General features: G+C 31.5%; 2 protein-coding genes across 2 annotated transcripts in view; one reads left to right on the top strand and one right to left on the bottom strand.

Annotated features, from left to right (window-relative positions):
- LOC108782907 (furin-like protease 1, isoforms 1/1-X/2) overlaps positions 1 to 21,429 on the top strand; it is a 230,403-nt gene that overhangs the window by 150,872 nt on the left and 58,102 nt on the right. The gene's annotated exons all lie outside the window — the stretch shown is intronic.
- On the bottom strand, positions 1,162 to 16,896 carry LOC108782890 (dynein intermediate chain 2, axonemal). The gene is made up of 12 exons (XM_018551283.1): positions 16,714 to 16,896; positions 15,657 to 15,818; positions 15,333 to 15,433; positions 14,199 to 14,350; positions 13,108 to 13,285; positions 12,203 to 12,631; positions 11,348 to 11,630; positions 10,772 to 11,056; positions 9,046 to 9,524; positions 8,053 to 8,376; positions 7,435 to 7,699; positions 1,162 to 1,248 (listed from the first exon to the last, which is right to left on the bottom strand). The coding sequence occupies exons 1-12, from the start codon at positions 16,894 to 16,896 to the stop codon at positions 1,162 to 1,164; spliced, it is 2,928 nt and encodes a 975-aa protein (XP_018406785.1).

A 21,429-nucleotide genomic window follows, 5' to 3' on the forward strand; every position in this document is an offset into this window, starting at 1 on the left:
AGAATTATTTGGTTAAATTAACATATTATGTAACGATACATTTGCCGTTTAACAATTTAACAATTTACATGAGAAATACAAAGTATAAATAATTTTTTAAAATTATATGTCGTAAACGACAAAATTATTGCTTATTACCTTTTTATGCAATAAAAAGAAATATTATTGTGTATTTATTAGTATAAAAATTAAAATTTTAGTAAACTAAAACACAGAAAAGTAAAATAAAAATTAACGTGAGAAATAGTGAGAATTAGTAGGTTCGTTAATTCACGTATATCAAAATCTATCTGACTATGATAATTACGATTTGTCACGGCGAGTGAGCGATAATATCGGATGTCATTAGTTTCTGGAAAATGTATTCTCATTAATCGACGAAAAAGGTCAACGGTAATTCCTCGATATATGGTAATCGCTGAATGGCTAATGCTGTACTGCATAAACGATAAATTGTTTAACAAGTAATACTTGAATATTATTGAAGTATTTTCTTGGAACTATAAACTCTCATTGCACGGTACTTTATCATATCTATACATTACCTACCACATGAAATCCTCCGTATTCTGCAATTATTTGTTAAAAGCAAAAACAATACAAATGTTTTCCTTTATTATGACGCAAAAGTAATTTTGAATTACTTCTGATAAAACATAGTTGTTTTTTCTAAATTATATTGTTTACAAAGCAATTAGATTTATAACGATAATATTTAATATAATCGAGAGACTATGGTTTATTGTTAAAATTAATAAAAACTTTCCAATTTAGTAGCATGTTGCATTGTTTTAAAAAATACACGTATTTATTGATCCATCTAATTGCATCATCAGTGATGGTATTTTATATAACGTATGCACATATAACGTATACACAAAAATGCAGGAAGGAACTTGCACATTACGGATGCTACTTTTTTCCATCTGTGGCACCTTCACGAAAAATAACAATCACCGTAAACGATTTTATATTAGCGCTGTGCATCGCATTTCAGTTTCAACAACTGTCGCTTTTCTCTGTGCACAATTTACATAATTTCTAAAATGTATTCATTTTTATGCAGAATAAACATACACGGAAATGCGCAAATTGTAGAGATATTACGAGCAAAATCCGCATAGTTGGTAGTGTCGGCATTGCCAAAGTTGCCTGCTGTTATCATAGACTGGGCCTTGTCAGCATTGCCCAACCCAATTGCATTGGGCAATATTGACATTGCTCGACACTGTCACTTGCAGATTTTGCCTGTAACAGAAACATGTTGATTTTTAGCTTTTATCTAAATATAAAGACAATTATACGTATATCATTTGTTGTACTATTATATAACTAAATTATTACGCAATTTCAACAACATCTCTCTTTTATATTTTTTTTATTTACCATTAATATTTATTTATTCGCGCGCAAACAACAAACATATTTATAATATTTTTATCAAATTAAATTTACCATGTTATGAATAATTTTAATCAATTAGCTTGGTGGACATTTGTCGATGTACAAATTTAACCCGAAGGCAATTATAATATTTTTACATCGCAATATCTCTCCAATCTCAATACCAGATGTTCGTTGATTATATAAAACGAGCTTTCGTGAAAAAGATCATTTTGCGAGCATGCTGATCTTCCGACAACATAGTCGTGCAAGAAGGACATTAAGCGGCACATCTATCTCGTTTTCCCATGCCGGAAAATTATTCTAAGTGCTGACCTAAGTGTTCCGCCTAAGTAGATTACTTGAACCTATAAACATGCCGCAAGCGATGAAAAATTCCGTACAGCATGTTATGTAAATCGTGTATCTGCATGGAAAAGACGTCACGTCGTTAAATTTGAGTATGACGCTTGACATCGATTTAAAATCGATTATGGCACTCACTGGCGTGTCCGTAATCAAGGATGCCACAGGTGAAAAAACTGAATTTTTCGCATATTGTTCGTGATGAAATGCTTTCCTGTAGGACCTTGATTAAATATGAAAAATGAAACTAGAAGCACTACGTTTATCGAACAACTCTTGAGAAATATTATTGAATTAGTTTTTGACGACGCATTTTTTGAATTTTTTACTGCATATATACGTAATATTAAAATATATTAATCATTAATAAATAACAATTTGATTTATTATTTTTTACAGTTCTTACAAGTATCAAAAACAACTATAATTTAGAAGTGTAAATTCTACAATGTAATTTGGTATTGTATGAATTTTGTTTATAATTCTCAGCATCATTATGTTGTATTTTTCCTCCGAAAATATTTTGATATATATTTATTATTTTTCGTTCAGTTAATATAATTATTATTTAATATATTGTTTTACATTTCATTTCATATTCTGTTTGTATTTTATTTTACAATTTTAATTATTTTGTACAAAATTTTACATGGCGAAATAATCAAAAACTTGTTTTTAGGTTTTGTTAATTTATTAATGTTTGAATAATTTTATAATATATATGTATTTTATAATTTTAATTTATTTATTAATGAAGAATATGAAAGAAATGGCTCATGTATTTATAAAATTAACGTAAATACCGTTATAATCTTATTTTAATACATTGAATAAATCATATGGTTTTAATATAATTTTAATTATAATAATAATAAGTTGATTTTTTATAACAAATGTCAGTTTCACAATTTATTCTACATTCAATCGGCTAATATTAATTCAAAACTAAAAAAAACATTTCAAGGGTTCTCGTACTTATTTTTTCACACAATTCTCTTATTATACAAAACTTAATGAAGACTAGTACAAGATATATTTATCAATTAGATTAGTAGACGACATTAAAGTGAATTTATCGGTGTTGGACTCTTATGAATAGTTGCAATTATTTGCGTCTTACCCGTCGTAATGGTCATTTCTCTTTCTTTTCCAACCAATTTTCGCTGATTGAAGATCGTTGGCAAGAATAGTGTTGCTGCGGTTAAACCAGATTAATTGCTAAGTGACACTGACGAATCAAAGGTTATCGCCGACGGCCATCAAACTAATCCCAGCGAAGCTAGTCCAGATTTTTACTCAACGTTTTTCGCTCTCACCGTTTCGTTTTAATCAAACGGAACGGAAATAATTGTTAAGATAATACCATGTTCTACTAATCCTTTTTTCTACTCTTATTCAATAATTTCGGTCATTAAATTCTCAACTAAAGAAATATTCTCTTATATTTTCTTCCTTAATTAAGACACGGTGTGGCGTCTTATATGTATATATCTAGATGAAATAATAATAGAAAGGTGTTTTTACTCTCGTTCTCTCTCTCACACACACACACACATACACACTCTGGCTAGAAAAAACACTTGTCTTATTAATAATTTTATAATCTTAGAAAATTATAAAATAAGTATTTTTGATGATATTCATTTTTTTGTCGTATTTAAATGGAATATTTATAAATATAGAATATATATATATCTATATGGACGATATGTATATACACATTAATTTTTTATTTATAAAATTTACTTCAATTTAATTATTTAATATATTTATATAATGTTTTATTTTTTACTGGTACTTTTATTCTTGCAAAGTATGTGCTCCCGTATATTCTTGCATGTTCCATTCTCATTCTGTTCTCCATTTATTCATATACAATTTTGCTAGTTCGCTTGTTCGCTTACTTGCAAGTACGTTCTCATAGGCCCAAATATAATACAATTGTTTCGAATTCCGATGGGACTCGTAGCATGTAGCATTGTAATATTAAAATAATCGATTGTTTCGTTTTACCTCGTGCATTGGCTGCGTACCAAAACGATACCCGCGAGTTACATCGGCCGATTTTCCATTTAATCCTAGAAGCTGATTTAACGGGTGTACATTTGTTACGGGCATTAGGCGTGCTCATTATTTATCTCGAACCGATAAATTCCGCCACGGAAGCGGGTGTTTAATTTTACACGCGTCCGAGAGCAATAATTGGAGGATGAAAAAGCCCCTACAGACAATTATTCGCGCGTATTTATCGGAAACGGATAAGCCATCGAAAGATTCCAAAATATGAGTTTACAATGCTTTATTGAATAGGAATAATGACATTATCGAGAAATTAATTTTGGTTCTGCGAACGCGGTAATAGCAAAGTTACAATTTTAATTGTATTTACACGTAACGCAAGAATCGCGCTTTTGCTTAATATTGACTACATTTTTCAAGAGCTGGAATTTGTATTTGACTCTGTTACTTTTAAGAATAAATTGAATTTAATTGAAATTGAACCGTGAACATAAATTGTCATTGGAAATTTTCACGTTTTATGATATATGCAAGGAACGTTGATAATTAAACTTCCACAACGCTGGAATCACTCTGTCAGTTCAAACATAATTTATGATGCTATGTCCAACATAAATTATGCTACTGAAGTAGCTCGATTACCTCGATAATTAGAACGTAATAGTATCGTAATGCGTCGGAAACGTACCTCACGATTAATTAATGCGTTATTAAATTGCAACGCCAAAATAATTTACGATTACGTCGCATTACAATTGTGCAAACTGGTATATATGTATGCGTTGGGCATAAAAGTGTCATGCATATTAATGATTGCGTTTACCGACCTATTATTAATAGTCATTCAACTTGAAATGAGAACAATAATGTAAATTAATCTATTTTTCCTATAAGAAACGTAGCTCCTAAATTAGTATTTTCGTGCTTACCTTTTTCCAATTATTAATAAAATATTTTCATCACTTTTTGCGCAGAATCATCGAGTAAAATTGTTACAGTCATTCTTCTTTATTATTATAATTTTTTATTTTAAATTCTTTAACTATGCGAATCGATTTTCGCTTGGATTTCAAAAGAAATTAGTAATTGTAAGTATATTTAAATATATAATATTATGATGTTATTGAATAAAATCATTCCAAACGAAGCAGCTCGTTAATTCCTCCTTTTAGAAGCGATTTGGGATTTGAGAAACAAGTAGGGATTTTGCGGCTCAAAGTTCACACATTCAGTGCTTCTATTCGAAACTTCTATATGACATTTTTTCTAAACTTCTTTCCGTTGGTGAACGGTAACATCCGATTGGCGACAGATCGAACGCTGCTTGTATGCCGCAGGGATTTCCCTTGGAAATTACAACGTGAATAATTTGTCGCAATATGCAACGTTGCGCCAATTCTGAAATATTTCTGTTTGGATGCATTTTGATTTGCCAGCCTTTTTAATAAAAACGTCCCAAAAGATTCTGATCTGTCAACTTTAACTTCTGCGTAAGTTACGATTATACGAAGCAGTAGATATTCATATTTCAAGGAAGGAAATCATTTCTATTTTGAATTATACAAGCTTGAATTATATAATAATATATTATATATATTTCATAAATCGAGAAAAGTATTATATATACAATGTATATAGCACAATTATATTTTCAAATATTCATAAAATACAAATTGAACGAAATTAGATTATTGTTTATAATAGATTATATTGATTAGAAGTCTGTGAAGTTTAATGTTAATTAAAAAATTTTGTAATATGTACTTAAGAGAGATTTTGCCTTTCAATTATTATAAAACATGATAATTAAATTATATGCAAATTAATACATCAGGATACTAAAGTATAATAATATCCGCAATATGTATAATTATAATTATATATTAAGTAATATTTCGAAAAGGATTTTTAGCTATGGCTAACTGTATGCTGAATGGCGGAAGAATACGTGAAAACTTGCCCAGTAGAAACAATTATTTTTCTGTGGACGCCAGGGAACTTATTCACTCGGATATTCTATCTAAGTTAACTGATAAAATTTCTTTTTATCTATTTTCTGGGCGTCAGTTACTTCTTGAGTAGCAATCTGTAACAAGTCGATGTGCAATTGTTTTTCTGTCGTCATTTCAGTAAAATTAGCAGTTGAAATAGTACAATTTTACTCTTGTGAACAGTAAAATTATGTGAAATTGTCAAAGCATGTGGTATCGAGCAATAAAAAAGTTCCGAAAGGTGTTACCCATTTAAACTTTCACCGAGGAAACGCCTTTTAATGCGTCAAGGAAATCGTAAATTAACGAAAGGTGTACAATTTGCTTATACATCCCCTTTTCCAAATCGCTCGTTTCTTACCGAGAGAACTGAAATTGCTCGCATGAGAAAACTTCCAACTTTCAACTTTCGTTAAAGCACACCGAACTTTCGTCTAGAAACATTGTCGGTATAAGGAGAGGCGATTCACCAAACGATAGCGCTTAACTTTTTGCCGTGTGAAAGGTATGCTTTCTCATGCATTGCTGTACACGTGCACTGATTGATGCATGTACGAGATTCTCGGGGGTGGAATGCCGGAAGTTGAGCTGGATGTTGGTGTCCTACCGGAAATGTCGTCTCTTGCTCCACTGTCCAGTCCACGACCGGAATCGAGCCTTGAATGTTAGCTCTTCCTGCACGAATTTATCATCCCGAATCCCTGAAGACCCGAGAGGATTTCCTGTCGTACCCTTTCGACTCACGATAATGCGAATTGCCGTGTACCCTCGAGCGAATGGATTAAGTTAGTTTGCACGATCCGGTTTTTCATGTGAATCACAGAGAAAATCGACAGATCGAAGATATATGTATACAAGTGATTTGTTTGAAGAAGTAAAGAATACAAGTTTCAACGTGAACTGCAACAAATAATAAACTCTGATATTATATACGTAGAGATATATATTTTTGCTGAAGAAAAAATATATTTCTATAACAGTATATTAAATTGTGATACTGTTAAATTCGTAATGTCATATCCAATTTGAGTTATTTGTCGCCACCGCTCCTACCCAATATGTTGTTGATTTAAATAAAACAATGGAGTTAAGCATCAATTTAAGAATAATGTAATAAATGTGAGACTCATTTAGTTTATTATTTACTAAGTACATACATTAATATATGGACGTTGTAGATATTTACTTTGGATTTTACTAATGCATTGACGCAGAAATGAATTGATTTGCATGTTGAGGTACATGGAAGTTAAAAATAACAAAATGTTAATTTATTCAAGGAACTGGATAACCATTGCTTCTTGATATCTAACAATGCATAACATTAAATCTTCACTATCATTGCACGCTGACTTAACTATTTACTAATAATATCAACTATGACTATTTAATGTTGTTATATTCTTTGTTATTTGTTATACTTTTACATCAAGTATAAATATTTAAACTTCTTAATTAGTCTATACTTAATTGAATAAAATATGATAAAAATGATTAAAAAATGATTTTAAAAAATATTCATTATGTGTAAGATATCATTGTTTCTCTAAATTAAAGAAAGAAAAATCTTTGGAAATAGTATTGCAACACTGGCATATAAAAGGTTAGGAACGCTGTAGATAATGTAACATTACTCGACGGATTGAAAGTCGGAATTCCGCGGATAAACTCTAACGTGAGTGGCTTCGATCTCTTCCATGCAAGCCACGCTGGATTTCGTCTTTTCTTCGATCGATTTCGGTGGAAGACCTTCGAAAAGTGTCTGCAGATCCTCCACAAGCGAAGGTGGTTTCCAGGGAACGCAAGGATCTGTCATGACGACCGTACGACACACCTTCCTTGCCTTTCGTGCAGTAAGGATCTTCTTCGTCATGCTCGTGACCTCCTTACCCCTTCCCGATCCTCCTGGGGTGTCTCGAGATTTTTCCGCAGCTGTAGTACTGTATGGAATATCGTCGCTAAATTATCAGTAACCAAATATTGAACGGTGAAAGATTCAATTTTTGAGTCTGCGGATTCTTGAAATGATACAAGCTCGACAGAGATATTCTATTCTTACATAAATATGTTTGCTTCTAAACATAAATATTGTCTCTGTTTGTTACAATTCATCGTTCAATATTAGTAACAGGTATATAATATTTAGAATAAAATTAAATAAAAAATTGCATTTAAATAAAGCGAAAGATAAAGAAAATTTAAAAGCTCTTGGAATACAATTCGCGACGAAAATAAATTTCTAAAGATAAATCCGTCGAAGTCGAATTCCGAAAAACCTAGGACCGGAACTAACCTGCTTTTCAAAGCTTTCTTGGTGAGTTTCCTTGCCATGTTGGCTTCTTGAATCTCCTTTTTAGCTTTCTTCACATCTTCTGTCATATCAGCGAATTCCTCAAGCGGTGCCATCTTCTGAAGAAAACGAATTTTTTCTTGCGTGCTGTACTTTCTAGTTAGCTCTTTACACTTATGAACGCGCAGAAACTCCGTCCAGCATTCTCTTTTCTTCCGTCTTATTTTGTCCTTGATTGACGATTTCACTTTGATGACATCCTTCGATCTCATTCTCTCGTCGACGTCACCCCATTTCTCATGACCTTTGACTACTCGATCTGTAAACCTATAACACCGACAATTTAATATATCCTTTTCTTATGAATGTTAAAGAATTCAAGAGAGAGAGAGATATATGATAGTTGGATCAGGATAAGTTAAAATGAGCATCATTCAAATTTTAGCGACGTCAGGAAATCTCAGAAGTTCAAGTTACTAAGTTCTATCAATCTTAACAAAATTGAGCTACTTAAGTTTTTCTATCCAATATGTTAACATTTTTATTAGAATATAATTCGGGATGTAATATGTATAATGTAATAAAATACGAAAAATACTTTGCGTGACATATTATATAAATTATTATTAAGTAATATTATAAATTATAAGTAATATTATAATATTATAAATAATTATTAAGTAATATTAATTAATATAATGTTTGTATAGAATATCTGTTATAAATGTTAGAATATATTGACATAATTGTTAAATATGAATTGATTTTAGATTAATTATGAAGCATCATAATATGTTAAGATATACATCAAACAAGTTAAGAAAAGAGAGTTAAAATATTTTTATGTACAATATATTACATAAGTATAAAGTCGATCAACATGTTCAAAACTTTTTTGTCGGAAACTTTTTTCATTACTAATAATACATTTTTATAAGTCATATTCTTCTAATTGAAAAATAAGAAAAATCCGTTTTGTTAAATTATCCATCATACCTAGTTTTTCTAATTGCAAAAGTAGTCCTACGGCAGCAAATGTCAGGTTTGCAAACAACAACTTTACATGGCTTCGCCAACCTGAAAATGACATGTTTCGGTCGTTTCTTCCGCGCCTTCTTTCCGCGCTTTCTCTTGCTAATTTCCTGCATAGGAGATTCTACAATCACTTTCACCAACGGAGGCAAGGGCTCTTCCGCCAACAAAGGCAAGGGCTCTTCCGCCATTGCTTTCTCCTGTTCAACGTCTTGCGCTATTTCCGTTTTAGAAATTTCGATGGTCTCGGTTTTCTTCGGATATTTTTCTCGCTCTTTGAATAATATTTTCTTGGGTGGTATTTTCGTTTCGAGTCCTGTTGCTTCATCTATCGGCAAATGCGAATCCTTTTCGATTTTCCGACTGACGACTCTTTTTATGATACGACTCACTTTCGAAGGTAAAATATCTAAATCCTCAATCTCCTCATATTTTTGTTTCTCCTATAAGGCGCAGAAATATGATACAGATTAAATCAACATTAATAAATAAAATTATTTGTTTGTTTAATTATTTTATATATGTGTACACGGAAAGAATTATATCTTAAAATTTACCCTGAAAATATGGTAATCGTGGGACAACATTATATTTCGAAGAATTTTCATGTAAATCTCTCACATTCATTAATAAAACTACAATAAAATATAAAATAAGTATGATTAATTTTACTGAAGTGCATGGTAAAAATCTTTAAATTTATTGTATTGTACCATAATTAGATTAATATTATATATTTTCAGGGTAAATTTTAAGAAATCCTTCTGTCCGTGTACTTTTAATTATTTCAACTGTATTAAATGCATGCAGCTATGTAGGGTATATGTACATTTAAATTTTTTTGTGTTTTGGATATTGTAATTGCAAATAATTTTTGTTATACATAAAAGTTTTGTTATTACATTTAGATCTAAAATAGTTAAAACTTAAGAATGAGAGAAAATATAATGTTGCTGCGCTTGTCTTAATGCGCTTGTCTTAAAATATTACACACACCTGTGTCTCTTAATTAAAGTTTCAAATAAGTTATAAGTGATTGCTTAAATACATCTTTTTAATAATGATATTCAAATTTAAGATAAAGAATTTTAATAATGAGAAATGGAGTTGTTTGAAAATAATAATGATTGATTTAATAAATAACGAATCAGTCATTTCTGGTTTGATATAAAATTATTAATAGTTGTATATTATTCGCAAATGTTATGGATTTACATTTCTAACAGCTATATTAAATTTTGTCGAGCATAATTATTATTTAGCGACATTTCGCGCGACAGTGCATGGGCGATAAATCACAACGAAGAGTAAAGGTCGCAGTCGAATGAAAGATAGATGAAATATTACAAAAGTTCTCTAATATATTGCGGTTAGCTGACCGCGAGTGTGATATATTAGAAATTTTATTAAACCATGAAAATAAAACGTTGGGAAAAAGGAAAATACAGCGTAAAATTAAATATATTCAAATGACACGCAACTTTTTATGCTAAATTTAAATTTATAACACAAAGTGCAATATCTTTATAAAAATTTAACGAAACAACTTTTTTAATTCTTTATTATTGTTCAAAAGTTATTAAATTCTATTTCTGATTAATTAGAAATTTTTATTTGAAATATATTTTGATTAAAATAATTATTAATTATATTTTAAGAGAGTATTATCGAATGTTTATTTTGATATTACTTTTTTTACAATCTCAAAAAATTGGTCCTCCACTTCTTGAAGTTCAGGAAACTCATCCTTAGGCTTTCTCTTGGACATAATTCTAATTCTCTCCCGTGGTTCTTTTAACTTTTCTTTTTCAATCTTTCGTTTATTACGATCGTTTATTAATCGTTTATCCTTTTTTCTTTCTCTTGGATCCACCAACGCGAGTTCTGGCGTTTCTTCTACGGTAGTTCTCGCTAATTTGATTTCTTTCATCCGCGTGTCTATTGCCTTTACGAAACGAGAACATCTCTCCAGATACTAGAGTCAGATAAAAGCAATGAATATTACGTTTATTTTATTTCTCTTTTTAACTAATTGTGCTTATAATTTATAGTAAAATTAAATTAAATTTATAATATATATAATTAATTTTTAATAATTCTATAAATGAAAGATTAATTTGGTTACATTTTTCGAATAAAGAATGTTATCAGATATCGTTATATTTCATAACATTATTTTAGAGATTTTTCAACTTCTGTCTGTTGCATGTTGCTAATAAATTTCATGTGTAATTTTATAAAAAAAAAACAAATTGCCGATATTCACCGATGTAAAATCGTTCCTGTCATTTTTATCAAATGAATATAGTGCTTCCGTCAACTCGACAAGATAAACATTGCCAGCAGAATTTCCGACAGCCAGTAAAGACCCCATTTCGTGTGACGCGACCGCAGTTAATTTTTGCTCGCATAGTTTCACTGACAAGATTGGTTCTTGTAGTCCTATTAGAAGGTCCCATACGGCCAGCACGCCGACACGCGTTGCTACGTAAAATATAGAGTGTCTTGTTTTGTTCCAGCAGCTACATTGTGGGCCTTCTATTATAAATCTAAAGATAATTATGTGAAAGATCTTAGATTTTATCACATTATGTTCAATTTATGTATCCTAGTCGACAAACAATTATAATAGGTGATTTTATTTCTACTGACAAAAATTAATTTTGCATTTTAGGATATAAAAAATGATTTGCCTATTTATGATTATTTCAATATTAAATATTAAGTGATTTCATATTGATGTTTTAATTTTAAATATCAATTATCTTAGATGAGACGTTCTAAACGTCTCATCACTAACTATTTTTTATATCACAATAAGCAATCTTGTATTTTGCTAATAAGATGAATCATAATGATAAATATATTTTCAGTTTGCGATTTATGGCTTTAGTTGAATAATTGATAATTTTTTTAGTCTTTGAAGATATGTGTGTGTGTTTCTATAACTGAATTATAAATAGAAACATACATATTATTTTATTATAAAAGCACCTTTACAGTCATTAAATACTGAATTTATTGAATTCCGAAGTTACCACATTCTTATAATTATTTCTTGTTGATATTTTTGCAAATGTTTTGTTGAATCTTTCATTTTAAATGGAAGAAAACAAAATACCTCGTTGATACGAGACTACTGTCTTTAGTGTCTTCCGCCCAAACGCGAACTGTGCGGTCGCCAACAGTTAGAAAGATCTTTGGATTAAAGCCACTGCGATCGACGGAAAGAACCGGGCCGTAATGAGCGTTGAATCTCAAAGCCATTTTCTCGGCTGGCGTTCTCGATTTTCTCGAACCACTGATCACGATGCCATTTTCCAAACCAAACATGAACTTCGTGCCTACGCTGGGTTCGTAGTCGCTTGATGAAACTCCAATTGCCCGATCCATCTTTTGTTCATTTGGCGTCTGAAGATCGAACACGAGAACTTCGGTTGGTTCACGCAACTTCCTGGTGTCCCACCACATGGCACGGCCGTCCGAAGAACCCGAGAAGAACTCCGTATTACTCTTCGTGGCGATCCACTTTACCGTCGTCACGCAATCTCTTTTGAAAGATACAGGATTTTTATGTCATTGAAAAAGTATGATATATAATATTTCATAAAAGAAATTCGATTATATTTCTTTATTAATTGAATTATATCTTTTACAGCATATAATTATATATTCTTTTATATTATATAATTATTACATAGAAAAAGCAAATATTTTTCTCGTATATACTGTCGCTGCATTTTTCACAGATAAAACGAAATAAAAAAAAAAGATGATTGAGGTCGCCGTTGCAAGCGCGTGATATTAAAAGAAAAATCACGTGCAACGTGACAAATGTCATTTAAAAAATGGAGTGAAACTTAATTGAGGGCGGAAATGCGACAAGAACAACATTTTAATCATTCATCATCTTGTCACGTGAACGCGAAATACTCTTTAGACCGACCAAGAACGGGGCACTTTGGTACTGAATTATGAAATCCAAAGTTCCGACGTCGCACCCAGGCATGTTCACGTCGAGATTACCTATGACTGAATTGACGATGAGACATTTGAACCGGAGTGCTGCCAGTCCTGACGTCCCAGCTGCAAACTTGGCCTGACATCAAGCCGCTAGCAAGTATGGAAGGATCTCGGGGATTAAACTCGCTGACCACCGTGGCAAACGGAGCCTCCATTGCCATCCATGGCTTATTTGGATTGTCTACCATATGTTTTTTGAATATTCAGATCCAGTTTCGCGACATTGGGTTGATGGTGTTGGTTGATCGTACAAACAAATATGGAAAAAACATGGCGTTATTTTTAAAAGATTAAAAAGTTACGCTTGTGAAATCCGATTTTAAGCCATTAGAGCCGTATCGTTAAAAAATACATGCGTTGAATAAAGTGTAGCTACATTCCATTTCCGATACGCGAGAAATGCAATATCGTTGGGTTTTCATGCCCGATTTACTTTTGCACGTTGTTTAGCTAGTATTTCACTCGTTATAGTAAGATGATTGTAATTACTGGCGTAAAAACATTGCGTTTTACTCGTTTCATGAATCGGTAACAATGTATTGTTGCTTGATCGATCAATATTTTATCAAGTGTCGAAAAGGCATGGTATAAAGAGAATTGGCATATTCGATCGCTAAAACTGCATTTCGCGCAGAACTTTTTAATCTAACTTTATTTTTAATCTAACTTTACGTCAAGAAGGAAACGTCTGTTTCTCGTATATAAAAGAGCTATGATATATCAGCAGTATTTATTGTAACATCATGTATAACTAAAAATTTAATTTATTTTTATTATAATAGAATTGTATCGACTAGCATTTAACATTTTCTATTTTTTGTTACGAAATTTACATTATTTAGCGCGGTAAAAGTTTAAAGCTATATTTTGTTGGATGATCGTCGAAAAGAAGCTCTTAATGTACAAAAAATCGCATGAATTTTCGTGAAATGAGATCATTATTTATCGAAGCAATTTGCATGCAGTAAAAAAATCGCTGTTGTTAAAAACATTGATGCAGGTTAAGGACGGAAACTTATTGCGAACGTTGTGCAACTATAATCAAGTGCACCGTCTAAATGCAGTCAAGGCTTTTACGCGCTTTTTCTACCTACCAATTTGCCAGATGTACGCAATGTTACTGTAATCTGGCTCGATTCCAAAGAAACAGTACGAGACCACCATTTTACTGCCAGAGTCTGGCGACCAAGAAATATTGTTCACCGATCTCACTGGCGTTTGAGGATCCTCGTAGACGTTCACTGTCCTGAAATAGAATTCCAGATTGTTACTGATTTTGTTAGAGTAAAAAAAATATCTTTTAACGTAATAAAAAATACAATAATATCTATGTAAAATGTGTCTGACATAAAAATATAGGATTTTAGTATTTTGAAAAATAATATGAATTCCTCATTCTGCAAGTGAATGATAAACTTTGTAATATATATAAATCCTTTTGATATTAATATATTATATTTGATAAATGTATTATATTACTGTGATAATCTAACTTATATCATGGAAATTCTCTGTATTATTTCTATCTCTGTTTTTATTGTACGTGCCTCAATTTTCATCTATTAATTTTAATATTAGAGATACATTATATTTTACTTTACACACACACACATATACATTTATCTTATTAAAAAATTAACCTTTCGAAAAAAAAGGAAAGGTAAATTATCATTTCCGCGCTATTTTTTTCAAGGCGGTTAAATTACTAAATAGTATAAAGCCGTCTACAGTTCCCGCGTACAGAAATCGTTAGTTTAAAACAGAGAAAAGCAAATTTAGCGGTAGGATGCATAATTCATTCACGTCCACTACGACTCCAGAATCCCGACATATGTTCAGATACCTTCGGGCTCGGCCCGGGTTTAAAATTTAAATCTTTTGATGGTCGAACCAACGTAGTCGTTCTTGTGTGTGGTGTCCTCCACGAATATATACATTTTAAAATTGTCCATCTGAAATCGCACAAAGTTCTGTGCGTGATATCGATGTGTCATGTGATACGTGTGATAATGAAAACTAATCTATTCAGATCTCTTTAACTCATTAAATTGTTTACGACTACGGCCACATTTGTTAAACCTTTCAATAAATATTTTATACATTTTACTATATATTATTTTGCTCCACATTAACAATAACAATATGTGTTTGAGGTGAATTATAATTTATGTTTACATTTATTTGTGTACATAAAGCATAAATTAATTATAACATAATTAAATTTTCACCTGAGACCGCGAGGTTTTACTAATTCTGTTGGAATCATATCGTCGAAATAGTGTTCATATATGTTAAGTGCACCATTCTGAAGGATATTGTGCTCCATTTCCTATGAGAAAAAACAACATAATTTTTATGTTTTCTGTAATAAGATTTAGCATCAATATCTAGAATCATACAATTAATCTAAAAATTAATTATTAATTATTAATTAATTTTTAAGTTTAATATCTCTGAAATTATTTTTTAGGATTTTGGTTAAATAAGTTTAACACGTTTTCTATCTTAATAATTATACAGAAAAATTCTCGATAATTTATTCAACAATATACTTGAAATAAATTCAATAATTTTGGCGCCCAATCTTCCTCCTTCTCAACTCGTCTGCGAAACCTTGCTGTAACTTCCTCGTCTTTCGGATTGATTTCCTTCGGCCAACCACCCTCGAAGTGAAACATTCCACTACTCTTCGTCTGGCTGCCGACAGTTTGAGCCTGGAATTTCATAGGAATGATTGCTAGGACGGTAATGTGAAATTCCACGGACTTGACCGCCGGATTGCGTGTGTTCTGTATGACAACTCTATTTCCTCATTTCTTAACACAATAAAATGATATTAACGTAAAATAAGCGCGAAAATTTATAATTACCATATTTGAAATGTCTTTTTATATCTTACAGCATTAGTAGCAATTTATTGGCGATATGTTTGTTAAACAATGGGAATGTATTGGAACAATATTGTGCTAATTACATATACATAGCACATGTATATATTTTATCGTTGGTTAATTTCTTCTAACAATAAACATGTGGCAATAAGCTGTTGAAATATTCTGCACATGAATGCGGAACTCGTATTAAAATTATGAGTTATGAAATTGTTGTTGTTCTCAAAGTAATGTCGAATGTGTGCCTTGAGTTGCCTCATTATAAAACAAAACGTGCCGGTCGTGCAAAATTCGTGTGATGTACCGTCTTTCCACATTGCAGTTTCGTAGAAAGTTACACATTTGTGGCATCAGGTAGCTACGAACTCTACGAGATGCGCGGATGCTGTGCCGTCAGACGCGTCAGTCTGACGCCAATTTTACCACAAGTTACGTCTAGTTTCGTTAAAGTAAAGCGAAGCTGATTTTTGAATATATTAGTAGAGTTTTTGAACTAGAATTGCCGCAAAAGTAGCTGGGTCGTAGTTCGTTCTCCTTTACATTTGATCCGACATTGTAACATTAAGATCATTATTATAACGGAAATCTTGAATATATAATCTTGCAAATTAAATTAACAACTTACAGACTCTTTAAAAAGCAAATTTTTCTTGCAAATTTGACGAGTTAATATGATATTATCAAATAATTAGAGTGTTGAATATATTAAAATATTAACCTCGTGCAAGGCAAACTGTTTGGTGTGTTGCACGCCGACGTTGCAGTGAGATCTTATAATATAATGAGCCATAGCATCGGGATCTGGTTTGATCTCTTCGTCCAAGTGCGGACCGCATATATCAAAAATGCATTGTTTGCCAAATTCGGCACGTGTTTTTAGAAAAACTTGCTTGATCTCCATTATATCGTATTCAACATAAACCGATGATTGCGACTCGCGTGTTCGAAGTCAATATTTAAAATATGAGGGATTGGCGAATCATTCGAAAATGTCACACGTGTATTCCCACATGTGTTCTCCCATGTGAAATTGCGCATGATCGGCTTTTCTTCTCATCTCGATGCGATATTTATCGCTTTTTTCTCTCGATGTGAAATTTTTTTATTTTACTTTAGAGGTAGGAGGAAAGATTTTTTACTGAAGTATACAAAAATTTAGCTGGATACAGTTCTAAAAATAATTTTATTAACTTAAATAATAATAAAAATATTGATAAAAATGATAAAAAGTTTAACATTTTTCTAACTATTAGTTTAAACAATCTATATAATTATTTTGATGATCCAGAAACGAAATTATTTTCTGTATCTAACTGAATTTTTATATATTTTCGCAAATTTATTTTGTGCGTGTGCGTGTGCGTGTGCGTGCATGTGTGTGTGTGTGTGTGTGTGTGTGTGTGTGTGTGTGTGTGTGTGTGTGTGTGTGTGTAGTATAATTTTTAAGGAAGCTATAATAAATAAAACAAATTTTCTTGGAAATAATTTTATTTAGTTTTGACAAAATTCAAATTTTGGTATGGTCAAACAAAATATTGTTTGTTAATTATAGTTTTACAGATTTAATTAAACTTTGCATCTTGTTATCCGAAAAAAATTAATTTTTCAAGATATTTCTCATTCCATAAAAACAATGTATTTTGTACAAATATATTTTTAGACGCATTTTCCGTTGCATAATCAAATATATTCTTTTTTTCAAAACAGTTTAAGAAATTATATTTTTTAATTAAAACACGAATTTAGAGACAAAAAATAAAAAATTAAGGAATTTTAGATTTTCTCACACATCTTTATTGATCGTGTATTTTTTCCGCTATCAAATTTATTTGATTTAATTTATACGAATCTTTCGTTTTTCCGATCAAACTGATTGAATGAACGAAAAACACTGGTCGGTGAAGGTTGTTATCAAGATTTTTGCTTTTCTTATATTAATACTTGGTTCATCGAGAATCGCTGATGTAACTACTTCATCTTAACAATACGATCGTTCCTTACTCTCTGATGTGCACCCAGCATCATGCTTGTCACGTCTACTACGTGAAAGATTGCTCGCGTGATCAAAAAATATAATAAGTTCCGCAAAATGGTTGTTGTTTTTCAGATAAACATTCTAATTTTTTAAAAATTTTCTTTAAATACAATATAATGAGATTTTTAATAGATCTAATTAAATTTTTTATGTAAAATTGTTTAAATAAAAATAATTTTATCTTCTTTTATCCTAGCGTTTCAATTTGTCGTTATTTCTTTGGCTTAACGACCAGAATTATTTATTTTTAATTTATTGAAAACTATAAAATTTTGTTATATAAAAATAAATCCTCAATTCTGCAAAGCAATTCCTAAGCGATCGGTGAAATTGCAGTAACTTCATGTTACGCAATTACAATTATTGATCGTGTTTATATTGATATTAATATTATATCTACCGATATCAGTATTATTTACACGAAATATATCAATAATATTGATCGTATATAGATACAGCTTTAATAGTTTACGAGTTTCTATACGAAATAATATACTACTTGCACATACATGAATATATGAGCGTCCAGATTTAAGTGTTAATCAGTTTACTAAATTTTTTTTAAATTGAAATAAAAAACATTAAACATTTACTGCATAATGCGGTGAAACACGTATACTGATATTTTTTAGTTAACGAAAGTATTGTATTATGGTAATTTATGTATAATACATTTTTTGTCACATACGGTACTGTGTTTAGCAACGTCAAATTGCTAATATCACAATTGGATAATATTAATTATATGTATAAAGCATAGCAACAAATAAGTTAACTCTTTAAATTTTTTATGTAAAATTTCATTCTAAAGAGTGAAAATTGAGTTTTGAAAAAGAAAATGATTTAATTTTTAATCTTTAAGATTATTGAGTGAAATCTCACTGTATGGAGTGAGATTTCACTTCATACAGTGAGATTTGCTTTGAAAATTTTAGAGGAAGATAAAAATAAAAATTAAGATATCAAGATGCGTGAGATTAGTCACAGAAAAAAAATGTTCCTCGGTTGTTCAAAAAAAGCATAGGAAATGAATTTTTTGAATTACTTAATTTTAATATCGTGCGAGGTAAAATTTTAGGTTTATTATTTAAATTGCTCACAATTAGGTACAATAAATTAAACATAACAAATATCTAATGGACTCTTGGGGTTTATTCATTCGACTTGTACTACATTTCAAAAGAAGTGTTTAGCTGAGTTCCTTCGTGACTATAAATATGCAACATAATTACACTTTCACGATAGGTCGTTTAGCATTTGAAAGGATCTGTTGTTTTCCCGATGTTCCTTTTCAACTAGCTTTTTCTCCTCATACATTGTAATTTCCGATCTCATAGGGCTCAATGAACTACGATGCCCTCATCAGCTAATGGCCATATCCGTTTGTTAGCTTCCGCACCGACCACGTTCGATCAACAATCATCAATGGAGGCGAAGATTCGTATTGTTTTCAGATTCATGCATCACGTCGCTAACGTTGCTACAATCTACAGAACTAACACATATGTACGATTGTTAAAAAATTGTATACCTTCCGCGCGCTGTATCTTTTTGAAATAATGGAGTTGCAGTGAGATCATATATATGATATATACAGCAGTAAAATATTTCAAAAAAGAGACAAATTATCTTTTATTAAATTAGTATTTATTAAAAGCGTCCAATAAATTTTTAAGGCAAATTGTTTTATCAATACATCGTATACAAAAGTAAATATATAATATATTTTTACATTTACATAAATTGTATAAAAATTCTATACATTTACAATTCTCAAAATTTCTACAGTTTGTTTTATTATTGCTGCATTTTACAACAATTTTGCAAATCGAGTATAGTTTCAGCAGGAATTATCCCGAAATGGAGTGGCGAGTTGCAACACGAAAGACTCGATAGTTACGGTACGTTTCTCGAGTGTCTATCGATTTGTTAATCCGCGCTACACCTGTAGTTTTCCAGCAGGATTTACCGAGCAAATAAAGAACCTAAACGAGACCGGCTAACCGATTGTGAAACTAGGCCATTTGTAGAAGTCTTTGTTGTCAACACTTTTTATCTCTTAAAGTCTGCACGTGCATAATGAGCCGTGGTTTATTATCAGAAGCCATTTCCTTTTCAACCAGGAACAAAAGTTTTATACTGATAAGCAAAAGATGAAAGAACGTATTGTCCAATGCAAGAAAAGTCGAAAATCTCTTTCCATTTTAGACTATATAATTTCAACTCTGAATAAGATTCTTACGGCTACAGCTGAAATTTACTTATTGAATTTCTATATACGTTTGTAACAAAAGTATTGTCGTCATCAAAACGTTTTCCGGTTGAGTGTGCACCGCGCTGCGGGAATTCACGAGCCGAGCTACTCTACGCGAATCCTTTCAATCAGGTCGCGCGGCTTTTCCGTACGAGAACGCAAGTTTTCCGTAAGACACGAGTGGCGGGGAATAGTCTCATGACTCTTCCATGAGCGCGGTACGCCATCCATTTGCTTCGGCTCCACTCAACTTTCCATCCTTAACTCTTCACTCCGAACTTTCCTCCCTTGTGTCGGGCAAAGAGCCGAACCTTGCAATTCGCCAATTTCGCACGAAATGCATATTCGAGATTTCGCTTGTCCTCCGTGTGGAAAACTCTCGCGATCTCGGCACTGATTAATTGATCTCCTGACTAGCGTATTTCTTCGTGAAGCTTTTCTAGGAAAGCTCGTTGAAATTTTACATCGCTCTTTGATTTATGTTTATGGTATGCAGTTTTATTTTCATTTAACAATGGAATGTTATTTTATTGCATTTGCTTGTTTAAATTCTTTATATTTCTAGAGAGTGTTAATTAACGAAGTCAGCATTTGAATCGAGTTTTGCAATGTTCCATGCATAACATTTTAACAAGATGCAAGTATATACATTTTTTTTTTTTTAGATAAATGTACAATTAATGAAGATTTAATTGTTTGAAATACTCCGCTACAAAAAGTGAAGATTAAAAAAATATTCCTTTTTATCTGCTCTCAAAGTCTTGTATATCGCGAAGTGAAAATTCGATTCTGCAGTCAGTGCGCCAGAACGATTTCCATAATTTAATTTATATTGGCTTAATCCGCCCGCGTTTCAGATGCGCTGCAAACTTTATGGAACGCTTGTCGCGGATTAAGCAACGAGCGTACCCGCTTGAATTTTTAAACTCCATCCCTCTGTTTCAGAGAACTTTTTTTCTTTACCACAACCCTCGAGAACACGCTAGTCTTATTTCCAATTCGGCGAGATTCATCTCGAAGTCTTCGCGAATCGCACAACCGTAATTCCGATATAATACCTCTATCCCGCACACCTGCGCCTTCGTCCTGGCTCTTCGAGATGTGCCGCGCGATCGATTAATCGGGCGGAAACTTTAATGGCAGGC

Source organism: Cyphomyrmex costatus, unplaced genomic scaffold (assembly GCF_001594065.2).
Source record: "Cyphomyrmex costatus isolate MS0001 unplaced genomic scaffold, Ccosl1.0 scaffold137, whole genome shotgun sequence".
Taxonomy (NCBI): domain Eukaryota; kingdom Metazoa; phylum Arthropoda; class Insecta; order Hymenoptera; family Formicidae; genus Cyphomyrmex; species Cyphomyrmex costatus.